Source organism: Macadamia integrifolia, chromosome 7 (genome assembly GCF_013358625.1).
Source record: "Macadamia integrifolia cultivar HAES 741 chromosome 7, SCU_Mint_v3, whole genome shotgun sequence".
NCBI classification, from domain to species: Eukaryota; Viridiplantae; Streptophyta; class Magnoliopsida; order Proteales; family Proteaceae; genus Macadamia; species Macadamia integrifolia.
In genome coordinates, this window is record NC_056563.1 from 21,184,489 (window position 1) to 21,197,670 (window position 13,182).

At 35.8% G+C, this 13,182-nt stretch overlaps 1 protein-coding gene across 1 annotated transcript; it reads right to left on the bottom strand.

Moving 5' to 3' along the window:
- Window positions 1-4,320: 4,320 nt before the first annotated feature.
- On the bottom strand, window positions 4,321-6,655 carry LOC122084818 (serine/threonine/tyrosine-protein kinase HT1-like). The gene is made up of 3 exons (XM_042653244.1): window positions 6,498-6,655; window positions 4,719-4,851; window positions 4,321-4,539 (listed from the first exon to the last, which is right to left on the bottom strand). The coding sequence occupies exons 1-3, from the start codon at window positions 6,653-6,655 to the stop codon at window positions 4,321-4,323; spliced, it is 510 nt and encodes a 169-aa protein (XP_042509178.1).
- Between the last annotated feature and the right edge of the window lie 6,527 nt (window positions 6,656-13,182).

A 13,182-nucleotide genomic window follows, 5' to 3' on the forward strand; every position in this document is an offset into this window, starting at 1 on the left:
AAGATATTTATGGTTATATTCCTAAGATAGAATTACGTGTAATATTTAATAATTCAACAGAAACCTCTTCTTAATTGTTATGCGTTACATTATCTTCCAAGTTCCAACTAAGCCATTGGTACTTTTTAACATTTCAAGACTACTTAACCTCAATCTAAAACTCCTAGGAAGTAGGTCTCACAGGGCCTCCTTTAGTTGCACCCCCTCTCTTTCTTTTTGTGGGTTTTCCTTTTAAAGAAGTGTTTTCTGGGGTGGGGTGGGGTGGGGTGGGATGGGGTGGGGCTCCTGCTAGTGTCTGATGAAAACACAAAAAACAAATATAAGCAGAAAAGTCATTTTTCATTTCATTAGTGTCGATGTCTAGGAACAAGGCCACACTCCCCCTTTACAGAAATAATTCCCCCACATAAATCATTTTCCATTTCTTTAATTTCTTTAAGGGTACTACTTGGTTGGTATCTTGCTGGATGCAAACAATGTGACACATGTTTAATTCCTGTTCAAAGTGAGGTGGCTAGACAGCGCGAATTGGTTCAAGAACTATAGGTGAGTTAATATAGTAACTAAGTGACTCATTCTAAAAGCGTTATTAATGAGTTGATATTTGTATTCATCATTAATATATATTAATGGTCAAATTTCTACTAAAAAGTAAAGTACCTGTTTATTATTACTTTCTTTAGGTTCACAAATATCCTCTTAGGTTATAGTATTTTTCAAAATGTCATTCCAGATCATTGTTAGCAAAAATGTGTTTAAACACGTTCTCATTTTTTATTGATTAAAAACATTTTTCCGTATATTTTTCAAGATACTTGAAAAAACTGCGAACGGCAAGCATTCCCGTTATAAACACGTTCCCCTTTTTTGGCTTTTTTAAGACTTAACTTGTTGAACATAATGGTACTCAATTGACCATGTCTCTCTCTCCCGAACTTTGATCAACCTGATTCTTTCGCCGACTTGAAACTAATTCAATGACCTATATTTCTCATGATCAACTTCGACTCAATATCAATGTATGGATTCCGAAATTGAAATACAAATTGATGCATTTGCTGAAAAATGTTTATAAAGTGATGACTCTCAACTCAAACCGAACATACATTACTACAAGAGTGTATTGAATATGTTGACAATAATGAACAACATCATAGTCAAGACTCAAGCCACATTGCTCAATAAAATTTGGACATGTGTAGCATATGAATTTAGAATTGGTGTTTGATGATATTCAATTATATGTCATAAAACTTATAATGAGATATGAGATATATATGCATTAGTGTCAAATACTGTAGTTGCTTTGAAAATTAGATGTAGATATTCATGTAATATATATACGAGTATACTATTGTTTTTTTGGTCCCGTTTGTTTGAAATCTACATGCTTTGAAAATTAGATGTAGATATTCATGTAATAATTCCTTAATTGATATATACGAGTATACTACTGTTTTTTTGGTCCCGTTTGTTTGAAATCTACACGTTTAAAACTTGTACCGTCCATTTTTCATTTATTGCCGTTCTCTTTTTTTTTTTTTTACCGTATCATTCAAAAAATTTTATTGTTTAATAACCGTACCGTTCATTTCTATTTTTTTGCCATTCTCATCTTTGCTAACTTTGTTCTAGATTACATTTATTTGACTACATGACCCAAGTAATAGGAAACCCAAATAGCAACAAAATTTCATCCCAGTCAAAAATCCCTTGCAACTCACCTCTAGGCCCCTCGCAACCCAACCTCAACCCACTTTTCCCTACACTTGAAAACTCTTTCTTTGCTCGCAACTCATCATCACCCCCACTTTCATCTTCATAAATCAGGTTTAATGAACATACATATTCAATATAGAAAGACAGAGTGAGTGAAATTGTGAGTGGGAAAAGGAATATCTACTTACTACCTAGTCGCTGACGGAAGGGAATTTGATGGGCCAATTTTTTTTACTTGAAATTTCATAATCTGTGTCAGTTTTTGCCACCTGCCACAGAATATATATATATATATATATATATATATAATTAAAGCTGCTGTTACTATATACTGTAACCATATATCTATGGCTGCTATTGTTTACAACTTTTTTTTTCTTTGGCAGAAACTGTTGTTTACAACCGTGGCCATATATTTCATTTTTAGATGTATTTTAATATCTGTAACTTAATCCAATTAGTAGCAAATTAGTCTCTGAACTAATAATATCACATAATGGACTAAAATGATATAAATTTATTATTGTCAAACCCTAATCCATCAAACATGTTTGCATAAGCATTATGTATCAATGATTAAATTAACCAATTAGTTTTTAAATTGTTTAATACAATAACATTATTTTTAAAATGATTTATAAACACTTTTTACAAGAACATTACCAAAATTTGTCCAATCACACAGAAATTCTTATTCTCGGTATTCCCCATTAGTGGTAATAGATTCGATGTTGAGCGACTCTCGTTTATGATTATACATCATAAATTCTGTATACTGATATATAGTCAAGGTGATATCAATCATCGGTGTGACAAAATACATGATGTGTAACAAAAATTTTACTAACAAGAATCTTGTTCCTCATCAACTATCAATGTGACATGCAAGATTTTCGTGCGATCTTGTTCAATGCCCACACTTTCTGTGCACTCACACTTGTGTCTTAGAATCTCTATTTCTAAGAGCACATAGTATAACGACCATATGAACATGAACATGATGTCCAATCTTATTCTTGGTCGAGAACCATTTTAAGTGAATAACAAAAGACAATCATATCTAATCAATAATTACACATAATAAATAAATTTAAATATTCTTTTTCAAATTTGATGGACACACTTCCAACATTTAGACCAAAGGCAGGACATCTAATACTTGGTTTAGCGCTATATACCAAGTCTTACCCCACAAAGGCTTGATTCATGTACTTTTTAAAAACACAACCAGGAAAATGGCATTGATATTAAAATTTCATGTTGAGGGAAACAACTCACTATTTCATATTTGTTGAGGCCTAAGTCTCATGCCACCACCAACACCACAATAGAAAGAGAAAACAAGATTGAAGCATAAACAACTATCAACTTTATTGAAGAATCTATACTTCAAAGTGACTCCTGAGGGGATGAGCATTTGGGGAAGCAGAGACCAAAGAAATTACAGATTTTGGAGTATAAAGAGCTCCTATGCTTGTCAACAGTTCCCTCAACCCCTTTGACCTCTTGGACCACATGATCAATATTGGAAATGGCAGTGGTAGACACACTATCTACCTCTACTGTCTGGCTGATGCAGAAAAAGTCTTCTTCTTCTTCTTCTTCTTCTTCAATTGTGACCAATGGAGTAGTAGTGTAGGGTGATAGTTTTGAGGAATTCAGATAGAGTTCTGATGATATGGATGAATTCAGGGCGGTGGCTAGGGTCAGCCGCCCAGCACAACTCCAAGAGTGAGGCTATCACCTTTGGTACCTTCTCCAAACTAGGCCTCACTTTCTGCAAAACCCCAAAAAATTCAAGTTCATCAAAACCATTAACATATATATCATCAATATCAGGAAAAGCATATGTAAAAGGATAGATTATATATAGATAGGTGCCTATTTTGCTACATATGCTACTTGGATGTTATCCATCTCCTCGAATGGTATGCAATTGTTAAGCATTTCCCACAAAACCATGGAGAGACTGTAGATGTCAACCTTGTGATCATGGTGTATCTTTTCTCCATGTTTAAGTGATCCTTCCCCGAACAGCTGATCAAGAAACATAGAGGAAGGATAATTGTAATCTTAAAATTCAAACTAGTAGGTAGGTTTGTAAGAAATCAGGAGAAAGTAGAAAAGGGGATAGTTGTTATAGTTGTAACCCCAAAGGAGAGTCGAGTTGGTAAGGGACTTTCGCATAAAAAAGCGTGTGGTTCTAAGTTTGACTTCTCTTACCTCATTGGGGCAACTCCCATGGGGTGTTTAGTGCTTTTCACTGCTTTTGGTGAAATTTGTCATTCAACTTAGGTATAACCCGATCCATAAGATTATGTGGTCAATATGGACCCGTGGGGATTAGTCAAGCCGAAGACCTAAATAACCGTTATTGACAAATGGATGATTGTTACCTCAGGAGCCATCCAACGAAGTGTTCCAACCCCAGAAGTCATATTTTCAATCAGGGTCTCTTCCCATGAAAATCCAAATTCCACAATTTTATTTTTTTCTGATTTTCACTAAGAAGTATGTTACCTGCATGAATAAAACACCCAAGAACCATGGCTTTTTACCTCAAAAAGAAAACGAATAAATAAATAGATCTCCAAAATTAAACTAACAAAAATGTATATTACTTGGTTTCAGGTTTCTGTGAATGATGCCATTTCTGTGTAAGCATTCCATAGCTCTAGAAATATCCAAAGCAAAGTTTCTACAGAGTTTCAAATCTAAACCGCCATTAGGTTTGATTCTGAACAAATATTTCTGAAGTGATCCACTTTTCATGAACTCCATTACTATTGCGAAAGTTGCATGCACAGTGGCACCAATAAACTGTAACAGAAAAATATGTTATATTAATAAGTCAATTCATAGCATTGACCAGTTTCAAGCATTACCAAATGAAGTAAATGGTCAGGTTAGGCAACCTCATTAGCTAGGTATAAGGTCATAAGATTTTTTTTTGGTAAAGCAAAGAGAGCTCTCAAATCTAAAGTGAAAGCATACCATACCTTCTCTATATTTTCATGCTTCACTCGAGATAGCATCATAATCTCCCTTAGAATCTTATCGTTGTGATCAGGACTCACATTTAATGCATTCATTGGTTTTATGATCTTTAAGGCTGCTGGAGCACCTTTGAACCTACAAAATCATGTTTAGTAAGCACTTTTTATTGTAATATATATGAAGCTTTCACACAAACTTCTTCAACATGGAACACCCCCCCCCCACTTCATAGTGGAAGATATAACTTGGGATGATCAATTGAGACCCAGTTACAGATTCTCATAATATGATTGCAATTTTGGTTGGACTACTTTTCTGCTGATGGCCATGCCGAAGGTGAATTAGTAGCTTAAGGCTGAATTGCAATTTTATTGATCTCTGGCTATGAGTTTCTTGGACTACTTTTCTACTGATGGTCATACCGAAGGTGGATTAGTAGTTCAACATTCAGAAATTTTCATTATATTCTATGTTCTTTCTCGATATTATTAAAAAGGTCTACTTGCTGATTCTTAACAAAAAATCATTAGGATGATTCAAATCCATGAAATTTTTGAACGAGATATCAAAAAAGAACTACATAGGCTACCGACAGCAAGCACACACACACACACATATTATTTGATAATGGAATCAAGGGCTTGCAAGAATACAAGTTTTCAGCTCTCCATTGCGACTTGCACGTTTTGTTATCCCTTACTCTTCACAAATAATTCAAAAGAGAAATGGGTCTCATAGGGTTTGCTAGTAGAATTCCCCTTCTCTTTCTTTGGCTGCATTGCTTGTTGTTGGTCCTTGATGTAAAGAATGTCAATAACAAAAATTAAGATGTAAAGAAGTGACACATGTTTAACGTACCAAAGGTTAGAACCCTCAATGTGATAGGTCCCATGGCACGACATATCGAAACTATTTAGAAAATTAATATGTCAAAAGAGAGGAAGACGGGAGAGGGATCTATATACTACTCGCTTAATTATATGCCAAGCTAGTATCATGAAGCGATACAACATATTTAATGAGAGAGAAAGGAGTCAACATATTTAACAAGGAAAGAACATGACACATGTTTAACATACTAATGATTAAAACCCTCACCGTGATAGGTCCCATGGCATGAGACATCAAATCTATGTAGAAAATTAATTAATGTGTCCCAAAAGAGGGAATCAAGAGAAGGATTTATACATTGCCTGCTTATATTTGCATTCTAATTATTCTCAAAGTTAATATTTAATGAGGAGAGAGAAAAAAATAGAGAGTTGACATATTTAATAAGGAGAGAGAGGGGAGAGGAGGGTACACATGAACAACTCGTACTTCCTTCTCCCTTTTCTTGTTAGTAATCTTAGTTGGTTTATTGGAAGAGTGATCAAAACACTTGATGGAAAGGAAAATGAAAATTGGTTTGTTGAAAGAGTTAAAAATTGTAAAATAACAGTTATGGAGCCAAATCTAGTTTTTGAAATATAGAATCTCTTCATCAATGGTTATTTAACCCTATAATTGGACTCCTAGAATAATGATTATCATCGATAATTCTTATTCCTTATTGTCGGAATCTAAAATAACCTTTTCGAATCCAATCAAAAGGTTAGATCTCATAGATTCTCCGTAAGAGAAACCCAAATGCATGTTCAACACTTATAGATCCGTTTCAAAAGCCCATCAGTTTTTTTTAACAATAATAGTAATCTTATATAAACAAGAAGAAAAGGCCATGAAGCAAATCACCAATGGAGGAGGAGAAAAAAAGATAGATAAAGAATTACGTACTTTACCTTCCTTTGTAGATAACCGAATGTTCACGTGAGCTGATCAATGAGCTTACAGTGAGAAAATTAGTATCAATCAACAAAGACTGATCGATTTCGATGTGATCTTCAACAATCATATGTTTATCAACCGCTCTGCCTGTGAAAACTGTTTCCTTCCCCATTATTGCTTTTTTGTTGTTGCAGAGAAAGACTGTATAAGAGTCTTCCTTAATTTGCTCTATAGAGAGAGAGAGAGAGAGAGAGAGGACGACATCCAATATTGCTTTATATAGAGAGGGAGAGAGGGTTGTGAGCTGAGTCTTAGGCGTTTAGGAAGGAAACTATGAAATAAATGCATAGATATCAAGAAGGAAAAATCCATTTAGAACACTCTCAACCTTAGGTGCAATTCAACTGTTGACAGTTGGATAGGTACCTAAGGGACATTGTAAATTAATAACGGCCGTTTCCAGTGTCAGTTGTAACACTTTTAAGACCAAAATAACCTCTGCGGATTTAAGTGAAGGCTGTGAACTTTTACTACCCATAAATTTGTCTGAAATTTCAAATCTGCCATCGGTTCTATGTTATATGCTATTCTTTTTTTTTGGGGGGGCGGGGGGGTGGTGTGGGGGTGGTAAATTCTGTTGTATGCTACTTAGATGTATTGGTACGTACGAACGTGCATGGATTGCATGGCTGCATGGTAATTCCAAACCTAAATCCCATACTATGCTTCAAGAAGTAAGAAGTAGTCTTTGGATCAGAGGTAGGGTGTGGGGGTGCGAGCCCTGCCCTCCCTGACCCTTGTAAGGTAGGTCTGCGAGTTTTCGTGGCATCCGATCCAAATGCTTAACTACCACCAGCACTATTGGCATCAAGGAAAAAGTAAACAAGTGCCTTGCACACTTGATTGCATGTGGTACGTGGAAGCCAACCCATTGCTACTATAGATGATCCAGATAAGGCTGGGCAAATAAATAAGCGAATGATCCGTTAAATGAGAGTTATAGTTGATAATTTAGTTATAATTATGCTTTCATGGTCTATCTATATTGATTGATCAATTATGGGTTTAATTGTCGATAAGTGAACCATAATAAATTATGGGAGAAAAGAACACTACCCGGTCTTGCACTTTTGCACCTAAACACGAGTAGTGAAATGACCATTCTGTCCTGCCTATTGAATGCTTAGGTGCACGCTTTCCGTTGGCCTCAGTGCTGGCATAGGACCACGTAACCACATAGCGTTCTCTCTCCCACATGATTTTGGTTCCTGTACTTGATCCATATACTGTATATATATACACACAATATATAGTATAATATAGTATTGTTATGAAATCTAATACTAATATTACAATATATAGTATAATATAGTATATATATATATATATATCGGTCGGGCCTAATCGGGCTTGACCACTTGAAAGCCTTGCACTGTGACGCCCATTTAAGTAAACAGGCCTAGCTTTAGGGGACATCGTATAGTTTCTAATCGGGCCGGTCGGTGTCGGGCTTTAATCGGGCTTCCTTAAACGGACCTTAACTGGGTTTTAATCGGGCTATGGACCTATTTAAGCCTAAATGAGCTCTAAACGGACTTGAAACGTGCCAATCCTAAAATTCTATTTTTAAGTGGGTTGAGATTATGGTTTGTCTTTTAAGAGAAAAGAAGGGATTATGACCATTACAACTTATAAAATAAAGCGTAATTAAATCAAATCATACTACAAAGCAAAAGGTAAGAAAGCTTAATTAGTTTCTTACTAGTAATGGCACAATAGGAATTTTATGTAGTATTGAAGGAGTCAGGCTGGGTCAGGCTACAATGAGTCGGTTCAAGTCGGGCATATAAACATATCGGTTCAGTTGAGAGCTCGACGGGCTAGCTACCTACACCGTGAATGCTCGTTTAATAAATGTGTTGGGCTTGAACTCGATATGTTTAATAATCGAGCCAGTCTAGGTCGGGCCATAAACGTGTCAGGCTCGGTCGGGCCTACCGGTGTGGGCTTAGAATTGACACCCCTAATATATACTATATAATATCAGTATTATAATGTATTACCATACTAAAATATATTAGTATTACAATATATTAATATACTAGTATCAACATTTGGTTCGGTTTTGGTTCTAGGATTGGATTCTTAGGGTAGACTTGGAATGAAGCTGAGAACCGAACCAGTTTTTGAAATCTAACACTCAAACTGAGCTGAATTTTATTTGGTTTGGATGATTTGGCTTATTTGGTTCGCTTTGATTGACACCCTTAAATTACAATTTCAGATGATGGCAAACTTGTAATACAAGCATGGTTGAGGGGTGAACCATTATTGGAGGCCTCCCTAAGAACTAATTATTAACAATTCCAGCTAGACACCATTCACATCTCTCTCTCTCTCTCTCTCTGAATGTGTGAAGGTAAGCACACACTAATAATTGTGTGCGTGTATATAAAGTCGGTGGCCATTGGCCCTACTAGCACCAGTAGGCTGGCCATTGACTAGTTACAATCCAAAGGATAGAGTAGTAAAAAGGAAAAAAAAGTGTATGAAAAGGTAAGCATTGTTTTTATATAAAGAAAATACAGTTAAGCATTGAATTACTGAATAAGAAGACTGTAATATGCATGTTCCCTTCTAAAAGAAGCCATTATTTGAACAAAATTAATAGATAATATATGGGAGAGGTTTCATGAAAGTTAGGATGACCCCTACACCGGTGCCCGACTTTGAGTCTAGAAGTAAGAACCACACTGCCTTTTATGTCTTTTATTTATATATATATATATATATATATATATTTTTCATAAACAGAGGAATGAAGCTGCGAAAATAAAACTATTTGGATGCTGTTGGATATGATGTGGCTCTGGCTTGGGCGATACATTAATTTTTTTTGGTAATTATACATTAATTAGGATTATTATAATAAAACTTTGATTGTAATTCCTTATGTATATTGTGTATATGTGAATTAATAAGTGTAACAGTTAATATCTTAGAAGTAGAGACGGGTTGGAAACAAAGCACAAAGCACAAAGCTCTTTTTCGCCAAAGGGTTTCTATACTCGTATTAGCTTAGGGTTTTGAGATGCCATTTTTCACGGATTAGGAATGAAAAAGGAATCCGTGTAGAGACCTTGGAACGATCTATAGGTTTAATGGCAGTTCAGCTCAGTGACAACAATGTTGTAGTTTTGTTTACAAATACTCCAGTAGTTCACTACACTTGAAACAGGGGTGGAGAGTTTGCAAGAGACCTTCACCTGAGGAAGTGTTTGATTCTAAATTCGACTCCTCTTACTTTCTTCGGGCCACTCACACGGGGTGCTTAGTCTTGTGTTTTTCATTACTTTTGGTTAAAATTGAATGATTTTCATTCAACCCTAGTATCGCAGAACGAAATGACAGTCATTAGCAAAAGATAAAAAAGAAGAAGATGCCATGTGTAATTCCCTTTCTACCCTCGTCTTAGTCATTTTGAAGCTACGACCACTAGAAGTGTCATGTATATCCGTAACAAAACCTAAAACATGAACCCCTTGCGTGCTCACTTGTTCTGCTTCATCATTGGACCCCAAGCAGTTTAATTAATGCACCAACATAATGGATAACCTATAGAAACGCAACCCGAAAACGATGCAAAAAATAATGGAAAAATAGAACAAACAATGCACACAGATTTACGAGGTTCAGCAAGGTTGTCTACATCCTCGGTGAGATAAGATCCTGGTCACTATCAATGGACAATAAGGTTACAACGCTTGTTCCTCACACCTCTCAATATTGCTTGCATTACAGAGAAAGAAACACTCGCTATGAATATATAGAGAAAAATCCTGATCCGAAAAGTACAAAACAGCTCTCAAATAAAAAATTCGAGCGAGGGGCTGCACCCCCTATACCCTGCTATGTAGGGGGACCGCCATCCTGTCTGTCGAGGCACTACATCAGTACTCCCTGGATTAAACTGTGACGGAATATAAGACATTGTACACCAACAATCTCCACCTTAGCTTGAATTTTGTCGAGCCTCCTGTAAAGATAGCCTGCAGACGTCTTCATCCCCGTACCTCATTAGAGGTACAAAGTCGTACCTATTTGATGTGTTCCTCATATTCAACAATGAGTAATATTAATTAAGTCCAAATAAGACTCGAACTTCTCAGTAATAATTGGCTTAATAAACATATTTGCAAGACTGAGATCTGTATGAATTTTTCTTAAGTGAATACTGCCTTCTGACATGAGCTCCCTGATCTTGTGAAATCTCATATCAATATACTTTGTCTTTGCATGAAACACCTGATTCTTTATAAGATGTATGACACTCTGACTGTCACAATATAACATTGTACCTCCTGGCTTCAATCCCAACTCACGAACCAATCCAGCCAACGAGACTCCTTCCTTAATAGCCTCAACTACTGTCATGTACTCTGCCTCTGTAGTGGACAATGCAACTATAGACTGAAGCATCACCCTCTATGATATAGGTCCACCAGCTAATGTAAATACATATCCTGTAGTAGACCTCCTTCTATCTAAATCACCAACATAGTCAGAATCAACATAACCCGCCAATTATGTGAAACTTGCCTTATCACTGAACATAACACCTATATATTTAATCTTGCTCAAATATCTGAAGATATACTTAATTGCATTCTAATGCTTCTTCCCTGAATTACTCATGTATCTGCTAACATTGACTGCATGAGACAAATCCGGCCTGCTACAAATCATAGCATACATGAGACTTCCAATTGTTATAGCATAGAGGACATGAGACATCTGCTCCATCTCCTCATGTGTTGTAGGGCATTCCCTTTCAGATAACTTGAAGTGGTTGGTTAACGAAATGCTAACCGGTTTAGCCTTTTCCATGTTGAAACACCTAGCACCTTTTCAATATACCTCTTCTGAGTTACTCAAACTTTGCCTACATTTCTATCTCTAAGGATTTCCATGCCAAGGATCTTCTTAACAGCACCAAGATCCTTCATCTCAAATTCAGCACTCAACAAAGACTTCATTCAAATAGACTATATCATGCTTATTCTTTACAGTAATGAGTATGTCATCAATATAAAGCATCAACAAAATAATGAAATTATCACTTGATACTTTATAATAAACACAATTATCATACTCACTTCTTGTGTATCCAACCTTCATTGGAAATCAAAGTGCTTGTGCCACTGCCTAGGAGATTGCTTAAGACAATAGAGCGACCTCTTAAGCAAACACACATGATCTTTCTTTCCCTGTACCTTGAAACCTTCAGGCTACTCCATGTAAATCTGTTCCTCCAAATCACCGTGAAGAAATGTAGTATTCACATCAAGCTGTTCAAGCTCTAAATCATACATGGCCACCAAAGCAAGTAATACCATGATCAAAGTGTGTTTTATCACTGGAGAGAATATTTCATCTTAGTCTACCCCCTCCTTCTGTGCATAGCCCTTGGCTACAATTTTGGCCTTATACCTTTCACGCTCATTCTCAGATGTTGTCTCTTTCTTACGAAAGACTCATGTACACCCATTGATTTTTCTTCTTTTGGGTTTTTTCACAGTCTCCGAAGTCTTATTCTTCTATAGAGACATAATTTCCTCCATCATAGCTATCATCCATTTATCATGTTGTGCATCATTCAAAGCATCATGGTACAGTGAGGGCATAAGTAACCATGTCCTCAAACTTATATCTCACTGTCGTCCTGTCTATCAAGGCGCTGTACCAGTACTCTCTGGATTAAACTGTGATAGAATACAAGACATCGTATACCAACATAACCAACATTGATCTATGTCAAATGATGAACTCAAGCAACTGTAAGTCCTGAATGTTTTGTTTTTGTTGAAACTTCTCAATCAGATTCATTGAAGTCAATATAAAGGAAATAATAAAGGTCAGCATAGTCAATTAACATCAATAGCTTTACAATATTGTTTCTTCATGAGTTTAAAGAAAGAAATAATGACGCCTCCTGCAGCACATTAAAAATATTTGATTAAACCCTGTGAGGGTAGGTATAATTTTCACAATCAAGAAAAAAGAATGTGCTTAACTAACTAATAATGCATTGCACTCACCAACCATGTTGCCTTACAAACGTAATGTTGCCTTATGTTGTCGAAGAAGAAGATGCCCCTTGATTATTATGATTACATGATAATTTCTCAATAGCTGAATCAAGCAATATTTCCAATTTTTTTTCATAGATGAAGAAGCCTCCTAGATTTTGTAGGAAGATTGAGGAAGGAAGAGTTTGGGTTGGAATTAGAGAGATTGGGTCGAAAAAGAATATCTTGCTAGCTAGCGGAGGCTTTTAGGAATGAGAGAAAATGGAGGAGCATCCAAAATTCAAGGAGATAATGTAGGAACAGATCAAGTGCAATCTCTTTCTCTCTCTATTAGGATTTTATATATATAATTGTCATATTCTTTATTTTGGGAGATATATTCGTAAATTTTAAATTAAATTATTATCAATTTTCTTTAGTTATATTTTTTTATTGGGTGATTTACATCAACCTCCCATGGCGTTTGTCTATATTACATCTTCCCCTTACAAAATCGTTTATTATATTTAAACCCAAAAAAATAACACCGACTAGTGTTAGTTTTAGAAAATAAAAAAACATAATTACCCTTCCTCCTCCTCCTACTCCTCCTCCTCTTCTTCTTCTTCTT

Bases quoted from the DNA above. Each gene is read 5' to 3' on its own strand.
- LOC122084818 (XM_042653244.1), bottom strand. From the start codon at position 6,655: ATGGGGAAGGAAACAGTTTTCACAGGCAGAGCGGTTGATAAACATATG. The intron at 4,852-6,497 runs GTAAAGTACGTA...ATGATTTTGTAG, and splicing joins TCGGTTATCTACAAAGGAAG to GTTCAAAGGTGCTCCAGCAG. The intron at 4,540-4,718 runs GTATGGTATGCT...TTTCTGTTACAG, and splicing joins AGCATGAAAATATAGAGAAG to TTTATTGGTGCCACTGTGCA.